Raw genomic sequence first — 17,959 nt, forward strand, 5'->3', positions numbered from 1 at the left:
TGGTGACTTCGTTACATCACTCCCGGCGGTGCGAGATTACGTCCCGTAATCAGACTTGGTAAGCGAAATCAGGCTCCGGTTCTTGAATTGGGCGACAGCATAACTTGCTGATAAGTCCGAAAAATCCACAGCCATAACAAATGCGTAAGAAAAGTAGACCCAGGAGGCATAGTACACCGATGAAGAAATAATTTTTAATAGTTTCCCACCAGCTGGTATAACTAGCCACTCCAGATGCGGATAATAAGACGTTGGTGACACTTGGACGATTATTGGTTGAAAACTCACTCGGCGAATGTTCATTCATAGCTGCGGCAATATCAGCCATTATACTCATATGATCCATAATAGTTTCACTATACGCAGGGTTACTTTTATGTTCATAATCAAAAAATTTCACGTCTTCATACCGAAAAGAATGCACAAGAGTTTGTATTGGTAACACGATACTTGCGTTCATGGGCTTCCAAGTGTTATTGCGAAACGCATAAGGTATGTCATTGAAGTTCACAAATCCATTTGTCCAATAACACGGCGAATATTTAACGAGTTCCCAACCGTCCAGGTTAATTGTATAATTTTTAAATTTTGGTTGCGGTCCGCAAGACGTTACGACTGTTTCGAAAGTCACATTTAAAGGTTTACACGAGATGACAATGGCGGTTTTTCCAAAGGCTTGCAATTTTGTGCACTTGGGTAGATCTAGATGTGAAGCAGCTAACCAGCCGTTATATTGTGCTGCAATAATTGCTCTTACATGTTTCGCATTTCTTGAATCACACTGTAAGATTTGAATTAATCGTGATAATTCATTTTCATGGCCCGTAAGTTGATCACGAACATATTGTAAAGTAGCGGGATGGTCCAAATTTTGGCCGCCAGGTGGCGCGAGGTCTGCCAATGTTATTGTCGACAAATTTTCCATGATGGCCGCCGTTGTAACGAAGAGTTTTGATTGGCCGATAATATTAAAGGCATCAGATTTCTTTGAACAAGAGTTTTGTATGGGAATACAACGCGGTTGAAAAGTTAAATGAAAATCCAATTGTTTTTTGTCATCTTGAAGGCGAAAAATTTTATCATTTCCCGTTTTTCGTATTAATTTTCCAATACCAGATTCAATGAGATGAGCTTTTGGTTCAGATCGTTGAGTATATGTTTTGTCCCAAACTAATGTCAAATGATTATGCGACAAATGACCTGTTGAGGCAGAAGCAATTCCTATCGGCGTAGAAAAATTACTATCTTCCACATCTTGATATAGGCGAATTTTTTCAAGCACACAATTGATAATTCCCACATCGATCGTTTGTAACCAATGACCAAAAATTTCAGGTTCACGGTCGAATACAAATTTATTTTCCACTGCAGTCATTTTTTGATCTTCGCACCGAAGACTGTTAATCATATCGTTGCACTCATTTAGCGTAGTGTCAAGTGGAATTTTATCCGGCACAATCACCAATTGTCCAAAAAAATTCATGGTGACATCTCGAATTTGTTTCCACTTCGCACAAATATATCCTGGAAATTGAACTGCGGCGCGAACTTCACTATGCACTGAATATTGTACGTCAATGGAGTGTTTATCATTTATTTCCGGATGACAATCGTCATCCGAAAATTGAATTATTCCCATTTTTGATGATTCAGTACAATCGCATACGGTCGTTTCAAAGGCTCGAACGTGAAGCCCAAAAAAACATAGCAGTAAGACAATTGGAAAAGGCGACATTTCTACATATGTCAGAAAATTACTGGAAAGAGGAGAAGAAATTTTTCTTGGATTATATATATATAAATAAAAACTGAAAACGGCTTTGAAAGGTCAACGGTCTCCCGTATTTTTCAGAAAAAATAACTGAAAAATAGCAGCAAAATTAAGCAGCATAATTAAGCATAATTTCGCTTAATTATGCGGAGAAGAAAAGAAACGTTTTTTAAAATTTTTACGGCAGAAAAAGTCCGTGCGCCAAAGGTCAAACTCAGATTTTCGATTTTTTTTTTAAGTCCAACGCAAGGGAAAAAGGACTTTGCTAGAAACGGAGGAGAAAAGATGTGAAACATGAACAGGTGGGCGGAGCTAACGCGCTTGGAGGGGGACAAGGAATTTTTGGAAATATGAACGCGAGTGGAAGGGGAGGCTTGTTAGTTGCCCTCTGGCAAAATTGGGGGAGTAAAAATATTTTTTCTTCGCTAGCTGCGAAGTGTTGGAACAAATTCAGTGTTCGCTCGAAAGTGAGAGACGCGTTGTGAAAAAAAATCTGGGCGGTGGCTACATTCAAGAAGAACAAGTGACTTGGAGATGCAGTAGAAGAGGAATTGTGTGTGTAAAACAATTTGTGCGTTTAGAAGAAAAGTTTTGTTTCTACATCATTGATAGTTTTTCATGTTTGTGCTATTGCTGTTAATGTAATTGTATGAAATAAAGGTTTAATAAAATGTTCTAAACTTACTCGGTATTCGGATTGTTAATAATGTTATACTTAAGAAAAACGGAACACAGAATTTAAGGGCTTATAATTTTGAAGGAAAACATTTTTCAAAAACACATATAATTTTTAACATCGTTTATAAGATAAAAAGAAAACAAAAGTGAGAAATAGAAATATGAAAATAATTAAGACACAAAAAAGTAATGATGAATGTTGTCATTGTCTTTTCCTTTCTCTTTTTTTTTTTTTTTTAACTCAGAGGTTATCCTCTTTGCTATTATTATTAGCGAATTCTGTAGTAGCATGTTTTGTGCATTCGCTATAACTTTTTTTTTTTTTTTTTTTTTTATTATTATTGAGAAAGAATTAAGACAAGACAAGTGTAAGATTAAAAAATTGTATATAATGAATAATAATATGAAGAAAACAAGAGATACAATTATAAAAGAAATGAATGTGGAAAAAAAACAAACAAAAATAATAGTATAACGAAAACAATAATGAAAGGTCAATCATCAATGGTCACGACAATCGGGCCATTGGGGCGTCTTCCGGCCCGTCCACAGGTAGGGCAGACGTCTTGTATCCACCATTGGGATAGCGCCCAATTTGGTGGTGGCGGCATGCGGTTCTGTGGGTCAAGCTCTAAAATTGCTTGAAGTTTTTCCACCGCTCCTTGCCAATTCTCCTCGTATAAAGCGTTTAGTAGCGCCAATCTTAAAACTCCGGTGCGAAGGTAAAGTTCATGAAGATTTAAATCGCGTCGGGTAGGCCAGGTGGGGCGTGCGGGTTCCGGCATAAGTGTAGCGATTGGCCTTACGCGCACCGGGTTGGATCTTGTTTGAGGTGTAGCCGGGTTGGGCTGGACCCGGGGTGGAGCACGGATCCGGATACGGGATGGCAAAGTCACTTGCGGTGGGAAAGGTACCCGGGGCGGAACAGGTGGAGGGGTAATGCGGTTAGATGGCCCCGCTTCCGGCTCATCGAAATCAATTGGCCTTAGCCGCCAAGCACTGTTGGAACTATGCCGACGAGTGGTGTACGGGGAAAGCCGATAATCTCCCGTATAGTCCTTAGACATTTTGTTAAAATGATTTTTCAAGACTTGTGAGAAAGGATTGATCCCTTTCCTTGCGCCCACGTTTGTTATATAGGCAAAAAGTGTCATTGTCAGCTTTCTTGAAATAACTTTTAATGTTTCTTCTTGATGTTGTAAGCAATTCTTCTTTTGTTTCTGAATCCATTTTTGTTGCAAAGCAAACGAAGAGATAACCATATATGGGTAACATGAAAAAGGGAATTGATTACAATTTCCAAGAAGTACAAGCATATTGTCACGAGTAGAAATTGTACGTATCCCAAACGTAGTTAGGATAGTCGTTTGATTATCGTAAGCAATGTCGAATTTTAGCATGATCTGTACGAAGTAGGAGAGACGTTGTTTGCCTGTGAAAGGGTTCGGTTGGTTTGGAAGCAAGTGTGTGTGTGTTTGGATGTTGGATGTGTTGCGAGCTGTGTGTTGTGTGAGAGTGTGTGTGCTTGGGCTGGTGTCTTAGACGCGGTGTGGTGTTGGTCACTATCAGCGTAGTTAAGTGTAGAGTAGTCGCTGATAGTGGAGGTAGGTCGGTGCGCTGTGCTGTCGTATTGGGATCAGCCAGTGAACCGACTGGCATCCATCCCTAGTAGAACAAGATATCTTACTCCTATCTTTAAGATATATATATGTCTACCCGATGTATTTAGTTCTCTAAGATATCTATTGTATATCAAAAAGTCATATCAATTTTATATGTCTTTATAGATATCTACCAGCTAACTGCTAGATATATTATGAGATATTCAATACCTTTGTATTGTTGTTGTATTGTTGAAGTTCCCAAAATATTACCTATAATAGATAACTGGCTTTACGTAGTGGCAGAAAATTGGATAGAGGAAGACATTCTCTATTTACCGAATGATAGTTATTCAGCTGCACATCAAATCCAAATTTTGTAGTGTGGCGTTCCACCTGATGAGGAAACATGGCAGAGATACGAGGATTTCCAAATAATTGGAACTTTTGGTAATTTGCGTTACTACTTCATTTTGTATGTTTAATGTAACAATATTGCTTTCTTTTTAAAGACACGTATGAAGAAGCAAGAACAAGTCTTCCCCGTGTTGAAACTGGCCTGCCCATTCTTAATCAAGAAAACTCAGGCAGAGGAAAACGAGTCCCTAAAAGGAAGAAACTAAATATACCTGGACAATCAACAACAGAAATAGACAGCGAGGAAGAGTCTCTCAGCCCACCTAAAAAATCAGCACCCAGCAAAGGAAAGACGATTAAGAAAGCCTCCCATACAAACTCTGTCAAAGGAATGGCCACTTCTACTTTGCTTCCAATACCTCCTAGAGCCTTGTTGGTTTCTAAACAATCCAGCAATGCTTCAACGTCAACTAAAAAGGATAATTGATTTTGAACTTTTAACAAACCTATAAACCAAGTCTTATTGTCATTTCGTTTAGTCATTGCTGCTGCTTCTACTAGTAAGAGAGGTTCCTCCAGTTCTGATAAACGTTTGTCTTCTAATGCTGTGGTCCTTTCGTCAAATTCGTCTCGTAATTATAATATTTAATACACTGTTGCATAACATTCATGCAACGCAATTTTTCATTAAGTTGAAAAATTTTCGTTACCTCATAGCGATATGTCAAGTCTGGAAGCGTTAATAGTGCGTTCCAATGCCGAAGTTCTGTCATTGAATGCGCCTGGTAATTATGCTGCTTATTTCGTTATTTTGGTACAGTTACTGTGGTCTCGTCTAGTATATCGTTTATTTTTGTTTCACGTTTCTTTTCGGACAAATGTGCCGGTCACTCTTGCGGTAATTACCTAACTTATTCTATAATTATAGAAGATACATCGTCTCCTGTGCATATGCCAAGTCAACAATCGTTTCAACCTGGTAATAATGATATTATTTACTTCTTATTTTTTGGTTCAGTTACTGTTGTCTTGTCTATTATATCGTGTTTTTGTTCGCCGTTACTATTCGGATTAAATGTGCAGTGCACTCCTTCTATAATTACCTTACTCTCCTTATTCTATAATTACAGAAGATTCGTCGTCTCCTGTGGATATGCAAATTCAACAGTCGATTCAGTCTGGTAATGTTAATTCTAGTTTAATGAAACCTTTTTTTTCAAAATATTCTTGTGCATTAAATAGGTAATTCCGACGACTCATATGGAACCCACCAGTTCGGTAATCATAAAAAATATCTTTCTTTCATCAACCTCTTTTTCAATACTGTTTTACATATTTTTCTTTATTTTGTTTATTGTTAACATATCAGAAAATATGCATCCGCAATTTAATTACAATGGTGGTCATTACAACTGGGGAATGCAGCAGCCGTACTGGAACTATAATTCACATTTAATGAATTCTTCTTATCAAACACCATCAACTGTCCCTGAATTTCCGAGCCAGCAAAATATTGGAGCAATAACAAGCTATAGGCCAAATGAATCACATCATCTGCAACTTCGTAACTAATCAGAATATTTTCATTTTAAACGTATAATCCTTAACCATATTTTTTTAGATGCTGAAAGTAGTTCCGGCCCTTCTACATCCCAAGATTCTTCGTCTTATTATACTACGGATTCTCCATCGTCTCTTCCCATTCCAAAGAAAGTCAATCACGACAAAGAGAAATACTTCTCTGACCTTGCCAAGATTAATGAAAAGTTGTCTATGATCGATAAAAAAATTAATCCAGTTAACGAATGCATTGAGGAAATAGATGAAGGCATTGCTTCTCTTCCATTAAAAAACTTAGTATTGGAAGCATTCGAAAAAATTCTTTAAAAAGATGAAAATCTGAAGAAGCTAGTAAGTTTTCAATAATTTATATATTTCATTTAGTATGTTAAACTCCTCTTTCATTCATGAATAGATAGTCCGAAAAATCCGTCTTTCAGGAAAAAAGAATTCCAAAAATTCTGAAGGCGACTATGTGTACAAAGAGCGTGGAGAACAGTATTTGAAGATTCACTCTCTAAGGATGTAAATTGGCTTGGGAGACGTGATAAGAGAGTAAACGGCGGAATGGGAAAAAAGGAATCCACTCTTGTCGTATAACGGAATTAGTAAGAGGTAACCATTTTATATAGAGAAGAGATATAAGTAAAGAGTAAAATAAGTAGTTAAATAAAAATATTTTATATTTAGTTAGAATCATCTCCAATTCAAAGTTTAAAGATCTGGAAAAAGAAGTGTTCGTCGCTGAAACCAAATCGTATCTTCATAATGCAAAAGGGCGTTTTGTGGCAGAACAAGCGAAACTTGCGGCGGAAGACAACAGCAGCGATTCTAATTAATAATAAGACTTGAATGTCTTCCTGTCACAGTTTGTAACTTGTGTTTCTTTGCCAATTGTAATTCGGATTTTAAAAATAAACTGTCTTTAAAAAATGTATTCTTTTTTTTGTATTTACTATTTATTTTAGAGCGATAAGTTCCCTATACAGTTATGTAGAAAGTGGCTTTTAGGATATTCGTAAGATATATAAACAAGATATCTCCACCCCATGACATTTAGCTAGTACAAAGCTAGTACAAAGATAGTAGTAAGATATCTAAGATGTATTTGCCATAGATGTATCGCTATCTTTAAGATTGTGTGAAGATATCTTGTTCTACTAGGGATGTCGGGAACTTTAGCGACGTGAACAGCCCCTGATTTTTTACCCGTGACAAAGTGGTGGAGATGCAGGGTACGGGGTTTTGTTCACGTTCGCTACGATTGGCTCCTTTTTAGTTAATTCTGAAGCTTGTGGTAAATCAAGGATGACATAGTCGACAGTGTTTTGGCTAATCAGTTATCTGTGTAATTGCTCACCGCATGCGTAGCGGCCGTGAACTCAGTTCTGCTGTTGTTTGAGTATACTAAGTCCCAGACATTGGGCTCTTGGGGAAATTTCTTACAATAGATTTTGATAAAACGCGATCTTAGAGCCGGGTCCTGCGAGGCCATCACAAGAACCAGGGTTGCCCAGTGATCGGTTTGGTGGCAGAGCCAGTGGTAAAAAGGCATGATGAGCACGGCTCACACGGCCCCGTAATTACGCTTAGCGTACAACTGGTTGTTCAGCAATGGTCTGTAGTTATGCTTAGCATTCTACCTGAAAGCCATGAGGACATAGTTCTACATGGAAACAGACATGATGAGTCACAGACTCGTTAATGTGCAAAAGATGTAGTGGCAGAGCCAGTAGAAGAAAAGACGCGTCTGAGCTCAGCTTGCGCGGTCTGTAGTTATGCTTGGCGTACTACTCGAAAGTCATGAGAACATAGTTCTGCATGGAAAGAAGCGTGATGAGTCAAAGACTCGTGAAAGCGAAAAAAGGCAATGGCCATGTAATTGAACGCGATCGCTGAGTAAACTGTGTACGCCGCTCCCAGGGAGACGGGCTCTTAAAAAAAAATAAAATAAAATAAAAATAAATAAATAAATAAGGAAATCATGATCGGGGTCGATCATTTTTTGTAGAGAGAGGTAATTGTCACGTAGAAATTGTACGTATCCCAAACGTAGTTAGGATAGTCGTTTGATTATCGTAAGCAATGTCGAATTTTAGCATGATCTGTACGAAGTAGGAGAGACGTTGTTTGCCTGTGAAAGGGTTCGGTTGGTTTGGAAGCAAGTGTGTGTGTGTTTGGATGTTGGATGTGTTGCGAGCTGTGTGTTGTGTGAGTGTGTGTGCTTGGGCTGGTGTCTTAGACGCGGTGTGGTGTTGGTCACTATCAGCGTAGTTAAGTGTAGAGTAGTCGCTGATAGTGGAGGTAGGTCGGTGCGCTGTGCTGTCGTATTGGGATCAGCCAGTGAACCGACTGGCATCCATGTCGGGAACTTTAGCGACGTGAACAGCCCCTGATTTTTTACCCGTGACAATATATATAAAAAAAAATTTCATTTATAATAAACATATATATATATAACAGAATTAACAATTCGTACAACTTAAAAATAACTATAAGAAACAGACAAAAATTGTCGTCAAATTCTATTTATATATATTTGAAAATATATATATATATTGAACTGTATTCGCACCCTTGCCGTTCGCTTATCCAATTTCTAATACAGTAGTGTAACACTACTCTTTCTTCTGCTATTTTTGAATTTCTTTTATTCATTATTAAACGAACATTTTTTTTTCTAATGTCTACACCAACTGTGGCTCGTAAAAGAAAAGAAAACCCCTTTTTTTCTTTTATTGTCATTCGTAAGAGCCAAAATTAAAATTGTATACCCAAAATTTGTACCTAAAGGATAAGTATATTGTTTGTCGGATAAGCGCAAGAGCAAGAGATACTAAAAGTTGACAAAAGGACACATGAATAGTCATAAGAAAAATAACACATACACAAAAGGAATAATATAATAGGCCACACGAAAAGCACTACAACAAATAAATAAATTTTATAAAGACGATAAAATCTTCAGCTGTCCTGCTTCTTTAATTATTCTTGCAGAATCTGCAACGGTAGTGGGGATTCCAATCCTCAGGAAACCATCCGTAGAGAGGTGGGCTCCTGTTCTCAGGGTCCAGATCCAAAATCCTTTTCAATTTGACAACTGCTTTTCTCCAATTTTCCTGGCGGATGTGGAGTTGAAGTTCGTCCGCCAAATCCCTGGGTCCGTGTTACGCCTCTTTTCTTTACGCCAGTTGTGTTCGTCTTCTGAATCTTCAGAATGACATTCTTGGTTTCGGTAGGGTTCTAACATTTCATCACAAATCTTATGGGTTTCATCTCTATACTTTCGTTGTTCTTTAGTCACTGCTGGATGCAGAAACTCCTCTAAATCCTTCTCCCTCTTGATTTCTTCTTCTTCGTCAGTGCTTTCTATCTCTCCTTCTTCGAGCTTGCACTTTTTTTCCGCGGGCTCTTCCTCTCCCATGGACAATTGCGAAGTCATCGCCACTTCGATGGTTTGGGCGACGTCCCAGGCGTTCAGCTCAACGGTACTGTCAGAATCCATGTTGTGCTCAAGATCACCAACAAACTGTTGAATATCTGCCACTATGTGTCACGAGCTTATATAGTCCTTTTTCCATCATTAAAAAAAAAGTTTCAAATTAAAATCCAGCGGTGTATCGAATAGGCTTCCTGCGATTTCTTTGTGGACGTCCGGTGTTCGAGACCGTTTGAGGATCATCTTTTTTCAAATTTTCTTGAGAAGTTCCAGAATCTTGTGAATTCCGTTGAATGAAATCCGTCTTCATTGGGATTTCCATAGAATTTTGTTGATTTTCCGTTGCTTGAAATTGCTGGTTTTCAAATCCATTTCCGGTGTGTATTTTCATCTCTTCATCCAGAAGTGCGTTGTTTACGAGAGAAGGGTTTACAATTTCTTGGACATCACACAAATCATTAAACTCATCTATAAGCCCATCCTCGTTTTTTGATAAATCAATTGTTTGGGTTGAAATCGTTTTACGAAATCGACTCTCAAACTCAAAAGGGGTCTCAAATGGTGGACAATGTTCGGTCTTCCAAAGCATTGTTTCGTACAAAGGTTTTAATCTGTTAACGTGAGTACGTTGACAGATATAAGAGTTATCCGCTATATCTACAGTATTATTAGAATACACTTTTACTACCCTATATGGTCCTTTATATTTCGAAGTGAATTTCCTGCTATCCCCATCTTTAACTACGCGAATATCCAATAACACTCTATCGCCTACCACATATCGTCTTTCTTTGGCGCGTTTGTTATATTGTTCCCTCTGACGCTCCCTAGCTTTTCCGCTTTCTTCTCTAACCCTTTGAAAACTATAACGCAAACGTTCCGCTAAATTACCTACATAATCCGAAGAAGATTTAAATGTTTTTGGGGACGCATCAAGAAATTCATTTATTGGAATATTGGGATCCCTACCGTGGAGTAAATAATAAGGGGTGTCAAGTGTTGAGGCGTGCACTGAGCTACGATAAGCAAATAATACGTCGTCTAACATATCTTCCCAATTGGAATGCTCTCCATCTTTTAATTCTTTCCTTAACATTGTTGTTAATGTCCTATTGAATCTCTCTGTTTCCCCATTACTGGCTGGATTATATGCAGTTGTTAACCTTTGATCAATCTTTAATTTCTTACAAAAATATCGAAATAATTTTGAAGTGAAATTAGTCCCACGATCAGAAAGAATTGCTTTTGGCATCCCATGACGTACAATTATAGTCTTATATATACACTCGGCTGTTGTTAACGCAGTTTGACTTCCTATTTAGGGTAAAAGTTTTAAATGAATATGTGAAAAAATACAATTATAGTTTAAAAAACGGTATATATACACTCGGCTGTTGTTAACGCAGTTTGATCTTTTAAAGCGACTGCTTCTACATACCATCGACTAAAATAATCAGTAATAACTAAAATATAACTATTTCCGTTAGGCGAAATCGGAGTAATAGGCCCTAAAAAGTCCATTCCAATTACTTGAAAAGGAGCTTTGGCGACTTCATGAGGGTGCAAAACTGCTCTATATGTAGAGGAAGTGTTAGCTATACATATTTCGCAAGCTTGGCAATACTCCTTAATATCGCCCCTCATGTTAGGCCAATAATAATGGTTTTTCACTTTTAAATACGTCTTATAAAATGCTAAATGCCCTCCCATCGGTGCGTCATGTAATTCCTTGAGCACTAGATGGCGGAGCGCTACAGGTAACACCAATTGATAATTTACGTCGCTGCGCTTGCTATTTGACAAAGGCAACTCATGCCGATAAAGAGTACCTTCGATGACTTCAAAATATTCAATTTCTTTTACCCAATCTGGCCTAGTTTGTTGAAAAATTTCATCCAATTCTCCTTTCTCTAAATAATTCCTAATAGCTATACAAAGTTCATCTTCTAATTGTTTCTCACAAATAAACTTAATATTTTTCCCAGTTTGAATACTCGCCACCTTTAAACGTGACAAACAGTCAGCATTTTGGTGAATACGACCAGGCCTATACTTTAACTCATAATTGGTCGCAGCTAATAATATATAGCCCATCGTCCTAATCTCCCATTGTTATCTTTTTGATCCTTAAGCCACTGTAGTGGACGATGATCACTAATAATCTCGAATGGCTTATCCAAAAGATAATGTCGAAAATGTTTAATTGCATCAATCACTGCTAAAGCTTCTTTCTCTGTAGTGGCATATTTCATCTCAGCTTTTGTTAATTGTCTACTAGAATACGCTATCGGATGTTCGTGGCCATTTTGTATCTGCGAAAGTACCGCTCCTATTCCATAATCACATGCGTCTGTGAAAAGTAAAAATTTTTCATTGAAATTGGGGTAAACTAATACTGGGGGCGTAACGAGAGAAGTTCGTAATTTTTCAAAGGCATTTTGCTCCTCAGTACCCCAAACAAAAGGTTTTTTGCTAAGGTCTTTATGAGTTAATCTGGTCAATGGCTTAGCTATTGATCCAAAATTTTGAATAAATCTCCTATAATATCCGGCTAATCCCAAAAATGATCTTACTTCGTCTACAGAAGAAGGTGCTTTATAATTCACTATTTTATCGATTTTCCCTGGATCTGGCTTAATTCCTTCAGTCGAAATGACATGGCCTAAATAATTTACCGATCGTTTAATAAACTGGCATTTTTTTAGTTTTAATTTTAAATTTGCATCCTGTAGTAGTTGAAAAATTTCCCGAATATCCCTCAAATGGTCCTCGAAATTATCCGAAAAGATTATTACATCATCCAAATAAACTAATGCCTTACTTCCCAAAACGTCTTTCAGTACATAATTCATTAGTCTTTGAAATGTGGCAGGTGCATTGCACAAGCCAAATGCCATACGCTTAAATTCGTATAGATTATTTTCTACAACAAATGCTGTTTTTTCTATAGCTGGCTCATCTACCTGAATTTGCCAATATCCCGCAGCTAGGTCGAGAGTAGTAAAAAATTTCTTCCCATACAATTTATCCAATGTTTCATCTATCCTTGGCATAGGAAACGAATCTTTCTTTGTGATACTATTTAATTTCCGATAATCGACGCAAAACCTGACTTCTCCACCTTTTTTCTCAACTAAAACCACAGGTGAAGCCCATGGCGAATGCGAGTATTGAATTACATTCGCATCAAGCATTTCTTGTACCTTATCCTCCAATAATTTTCTTTGATTATTTGTAACTCTATATGGGCGTTGTCGAATAGGGCCTCGTCCCTGTGTATCAATTGTATGTTTTATAAGATCTGTGTTGCCTAATTCTGAATCTTTTGCAGCGAACAAGTCGTGAAAGTCATTTAATAATTTAGCGAGCTGTGTTTGAAATTCGGGGTCGACCTCCGGAATTACAATAGGCTCTTTTACTACGTTAGGCCTGTCCTCAACTTTATTTAAAGAAATTTTTCCGATCGCTCGAGTAGTAACTTCGATGCCACCTAACTTCGTATCCCTAGGAATTTTGACTTGATTTAACGAATGATTTTCAACTAGAATATTATATTTTCCATCTCTCGATACTTTTCCTACGAACTCCTCAATAAAAACGCCGGCCGGCAAATCTTCTGCTGGGGTAAATATAAAAGCTGTATTCGGCGGAACAAACGGAAATGACCCTTTCATTTGCGCGGCAATTACTAGCGACGTCTGACGAGATAACGTCGTCTTTTTGACCGAAGTAACTGCCATGTCCGGAATGCTAGAAATAGCTGATCCCTGCTTATCTCTTGCTAAATAAATGCTCTTGGCTTCTCCATCAAGCCGAAATCCGTGTTTCTGGATTGCGTCCCATCCAAGGATACAGTCCTCAGAAACACCATTTGTAACAATAAACTCTTGTTCCAAAACTGACTCTCCGTATCGCACGGGTAAAGTAACGCTCCCCAGCGTGTGTAATTTTTTCTCCCCTACATCGTATAAATCAAAATCAAGTTGACTGCAGATCACTTGACCTCTTTGGGGTAATTTCTTAAATAATTTCTCATGAATAATACTCTTAGACGCTCCTGTATCGAATAATGCTTGAAATGGGATCTGATGAATTTTCAATGGAATTCTCGGTGTCGATTCATTCGTTATGGTTGTTAATTTTGCGACTTGTCGGGATTTACACGGAGGCTCCCTATCAACTGACCCGAAGTTACAGTTGATACCTATTGGTTTCCCTGATTCGGAGGCGGACCTGGAATGTTAGGCCTATTCTGGTTTTTTGCCTTTGGACAGTTGTTTGATTTATGGCCAATTTCCCGACATGAATAGCATATTGGTGGCTGAGCTTGTTCCAAACTTTGCCGTTGATATTTGTAACAATTTGTCTGAGAATGACCCTTATATCCACAAAAATTGCAAATCAGCTGTGGCTGTGTAGGCTTATGGTGGGAATCACCAGCTGGTTTTGAAAAAGGGGTTTTATGAGCTGTAGGCCTATCCGGGAATTTATTGAAAGGTTGTGCGCCATTGTTATTGTTATTCTGCTGCGGAGGTCTCCAATTCCTATCCTGTTTACTGTTACTAGTTTGGAACGAAACTTGCTTCTTCTTATACGGTGCGCTTGATACGTTTTTATCAAATTGCAATTGCCTTACCGCTTGCGTTAGCTCAAGAAGTGCGCTCTTAATTTCCTCCTTTTCAGTTTTTGGGTCATCGACTTGTTTGCTTCCCTGTCTGATATTTGCTACGGCATTTTTGACGAATTCTTTTTGCTCCAATATTATTTCCTTTAGTTCTTTTAATTCTGCGTCTTTGGTGTCAGGAGGCTCAGTCACTGCCCTAATAAAATCATGTTTTTCCCTATCCGTTTCCATGGCCTCCAGTCGCAATGCATACATTCGTGTTGCCGAAATAAGATCATTAAAATTCTTAAATTCTTTATATTTAACTTTCGATTGTAATTTGGAATCCAACCCCTCTATAAATTTTTGCATAAGAATTATAGCAAAAGATGCTTCTGAATAGCCTACAGGATATGCGCGTTTGAAAATTTCCTGCAAACGATGAGCATATTCTATAATTTTTTCCCCTGGCTTACGCTTAGCTTTTTTAAACTTCTTTTGATAAAAATCAGCATTTTCGTCACCATGAAAATGATCAAGAAGAGATTCTTTAATTAAAGCATAGTTGTGAGGATGACCCTTCAAAGTTGCCTGAATAATCGAGAAAGCTTTATCAGCCAATTTTGCCCTTAACATCTGAATAATTTTCCCCTCAGACCAACCTGATCCTTCTACTATACTTTCAAAAGATTCTAACCAGGAGTCAAAACGCACAAGGGGATTTCCAGAAAAAGAAGGAAGTAGCTGTAAACGGGAAAAAGTGTGTTGATTATTTTGGAAATCGTTCAAATCATCGACTGTGGCCGCTCTTGATGGAGAACAAGATTCCGCCATGTTTGGATTAAATTTTAAAAAATTCAAAGTTCTTCCCTGTGAATTCTGAGGGTGTTCTGAAATGTTGTTCGTAATTGCCTTAAATTCCCCTGCGTTGTATCCGATTGGCTGGGTGGGCGGGCTCGAGGACAGGGTAGAGGGTACGTAGGACAGTGTAGGGTTTGTGACTGATTGAAATGATAGTTTCTTCTGCGCGACCGTTTCCTCTTTGGAATGCTTCCCGACAGCGGCGATGTTTGTTGGATTGGCGTGCTTTGTTGCTGCGTTGGTATCGTTTGTATGAACGTCAGCGATTGTCTCAATTTTTGTTCCGTTTGCGTGATTATTGGCTTGATGTCGCTCGCCTGCTGTGCGAAGAACGGGTTGTTGGCTTCCGGAAAATTGTTCAGTTTGTCCAAAAGGAATATGATTTCCGGCTGTAGTACCTCCAAATTGTTGATGAGTTGTAGTTTCTTTAGGTATGCCGCTAGGTTGGCTACTTCCTTCAGGAACGTTCGTTGGGACGCCAGCAAGATCTCTTCCAGATGAAGAGATGTGTCGCTCACTTTGGTGATGATTTCCACGTATCTCCCGTCCTCGTCTCTGTCGGTGATGTCCCGTCTTGGAACGAAGCCGAATAGTTCTCGCTTTGTTGTTGGTGTGACCACTTGAAGGTCTATTATGTTGTAAATTTGTCCGTGTAGGCAAGTCAGAACCTGTCTCGCGTGTCGTGTGAAAATTTCCTTGAGCTCCGTCACAATTTCCTCCGTCTGCTTCTTCGTCTTCTTCGTGATCGGTACACTGGCTTTCACCTCCAGAATGGATGTCAGATACTTCAGAAGTGTCTTCGGTTGTTTCCAATCCGTTAGTGTTAATTTTTCGGCGTCGTAATTCCTCTGAATGTCGCGCATCAACGCGACAAGATGATCCCAGATTTTCGGGTCGCTCGATTGGAAGTCCTTCTCCCTCTCCTTGAGGCTCTTGATGGCTAGCAGTAGGAACGGTAGCTGGCTGTTCGGTAGTTGGAAGATGCTGTCCCCTTTCTTCTTGATCTCTTGGAACAGGTGCTGGAGGTTGACGTTGAGCTGGTCTTCCATTGGTTGTCTTCTTTTTTGCAAACAAACCCGAGACTTGTTCAAAAAAAGCGTTTGTTGGGGAAGTGTTTGTGGAAACGGTTTTCTTGGGTGAAAGACGGTTTACTAGTTGGGCTATGAAGGAAGGAGAATTTCTTACGGTCGAGGTATCAGCTTTACTTTGGGCTCGTGGTTTGCGAACGTTTGAAAGGTCTACTGGCTTTACCAACTCATACGCAGAGTTCGATCTTAACTTTCTTAGCTGGGGATTATTTGGAATTGCACTAGGCTTCAAAACAGGAGAAGCAGATTTCCTGATAGTTTCTGTTGCTTTTCTCGAAGTTTTATTACCCGTAAACTTATCAGATCCAGCAAGATTTGAAGTGGAAGTTTTATCAAAATTAAGGGTTCTGGCTACACCTTCATCAATTTGAATAACTGGCTCAATAGGACTTTTAATAGTGGATACAGGTGTGCGAGAAAGTTTATGCTTACTAGAAAAAATATTATCCGTCATTGTGGGTGAGTTCGATAGATCGCTGCCACCATTATGTAAAGCATTCTTTTAGTGATTGAAAAGAATGACTTTACGTTATTAAAGACAAATTGTAATAAGAAAAATGAACTCGGGAAGGCGTTACCACAATGCCGAATATATTTTATTCTAATAGGCCAAAGATAATAAAAGCATTACACAGATATAAGATATAAATGGGAAACGGAAATACAAAATGGAGTCAGGCGAATTTAGTCTTACCGTCACCGCTGTGGCGAAGATGGAATAAAGATGTCAAACGTTGAAAGAGAAAAGATAAGGAAAAACGGGACTTGTCGGTCGCACAAGAAGCGATGAAGACACTCACAATAATTATTGAATAAGAACAAATTAAACTCACTATATTTGAAGAAAATAATAGCACTTGGAGCACTAAGAATGAGAGCTGGAACTAGAACTGGAACTAGAACAAGAGAGAGCTGAAGAACTGTGGAACTAACTTTTGGGAACAAAAAGGGTATCCTTTTATACGTTTTACATGTTTGAGGGAAACATAGCATTTCCGACAGATGAGCTCCGGATATAAGTTATTGAATATCTCACGCAGCAACATTTCTTATTCATGGAAATGTATGGCGCGATGTTCTACGCATTAAGCTCATCCAATCAGCAATAAGCAGGATGTAAAGTATAATATAAAAATAGAATTCAAGGAAATGTCAATGACACTTGAATTACTATATTTATAATGTATACTTTAAATATAATGCATAACAAACATAATATATAATTTTAATATAAAGAAAACAAACAATGAAGATAAAATATAATCAAAAGTTGTATTTTGGTGACTTCGTTACATTATCGATCACAAATAGCTTTTTAACTCGAAGCCAAGTCGATTTGCTTGGGATCTGTTGTTTTATATATTTTTTTCTACACTTTTTGGTCCTCTTTCCTCCCATACTACGACTCGCTTCCTGCTTTTAGATTCCATTTTGAAAATTACACGATTTCTTCTCTTGGGTTTCACTGCTACGAAATTAAAAATGTCACTTAAATGTCCAAATGTCAAAACAAATCACTGAAGCGTAAGCAGACGAAATTCGTAAAATGTCAAAGCCGACATACAGGCAATTGCGCTCAACAGGAATAAGGGCATCAGTTAGAAGAGACTTGGCTGTCAAAAAACATAGCTCATTGGTTGGGACCACCTAAACCAACTGTCTTTTTGGCTCAATGCAAGAGCCAAACAGTTGGCATAGGTGACGCTCAATGAGACCAAACAGTTGGACCAATTAGCAGAGCTCTTTTTTCAATTTGTTTTTGAATGTTGTTATTTTGTGTTTTATTTCGTCTGCTGGGTGGCTGACATATATCGTCTGCCACAATGTCTGTGTTTGTATTTACAACGTTGATGAAAGAAATTAAATTTTAAAAATTAAATTACCGACATTTGTGTTTTCAGGCCTACCATCACCCGCCCTTTACTATTGTCACTATTCACTTGTTTTTTCTTCGTGCCTCAATAAGGATTCTTGGGAGGGCGCATAAGTACCTCTTAATAC

General features: G+C 38.3%; 1 protein-coding gene across 1 annotated transcript; it reads left to right on the forward strand.

Moving 5' to 3' along the window:
• Positions 1 to 4,890: 4,890 nt before the first annotated feature.
• LOC130701714 (uncharacterized) lies at positions 4,891 to 6,294 on the forward strand. The gene is made up of 7 exons (XM_057523637.2): positions 4,891 to 5,039; positions 5,100 to 5,192; positions 5,336 to 5,386; positions 5,538 to 5,588; positions 5,650 to 5,685; positions 5,777 to 5,971; positions 6,029 to 6,294. Exons 2-7 carry the CDS (start codon positions 5,129 to 5,131, stop codon positions 6,292 to 6,294), a joined length of 663 nt encoding a protein of 220 aa, XP_057379620.1. The 5' UTR covers positions 4,891 to 5,039; positions 5,100 to 5,128.
• Positions 6,295 to 17,959: the final 11,665 nt, after the last annotated feature.

This window comes from Daphnia carinata, unplaced genomic scaffold, assembly GCF_022539665.2.
Source record: "Daphnia carinata strain CSIRO-1 unplaced genomic scaffold, CSIRO_AGI_Dcar_HiC_V3 NW_026453135.1, whole genome shotgun sequence".
NCBI classification, from domain to species: Eukaryota; Metazoa; Arthropoda; class Branchiopoda; order Diplostraca; family Daphniidae; genus Daphnia; species Daphnia carinata.

Excerpts from the sequence above, each read along its gene's own strand:
- LOC130701714 (XM_057523637.2), top strand. The coding sequence starts at position 5,129 with ATGTCAAGTCTGGAAGCGTTAATAGTGCGTTCCAATGCCGAAGTTCTG. Across the intron at positions 5,387-5,537 it reads TCAACAATCGTTTCAACCTG|AAGATTCGTCGTCTCCTGTG; the intron begins GTAATAATGATA and ends CTATAATTACAG. Across the intron at positions 5,972-6,028 it reads ATCACATCATCTGCAACTTC|ATGCTGAAAGTAGTTCCGGC; the intron begins GTAACTAATCAG and ends ATATTTTTTTAG.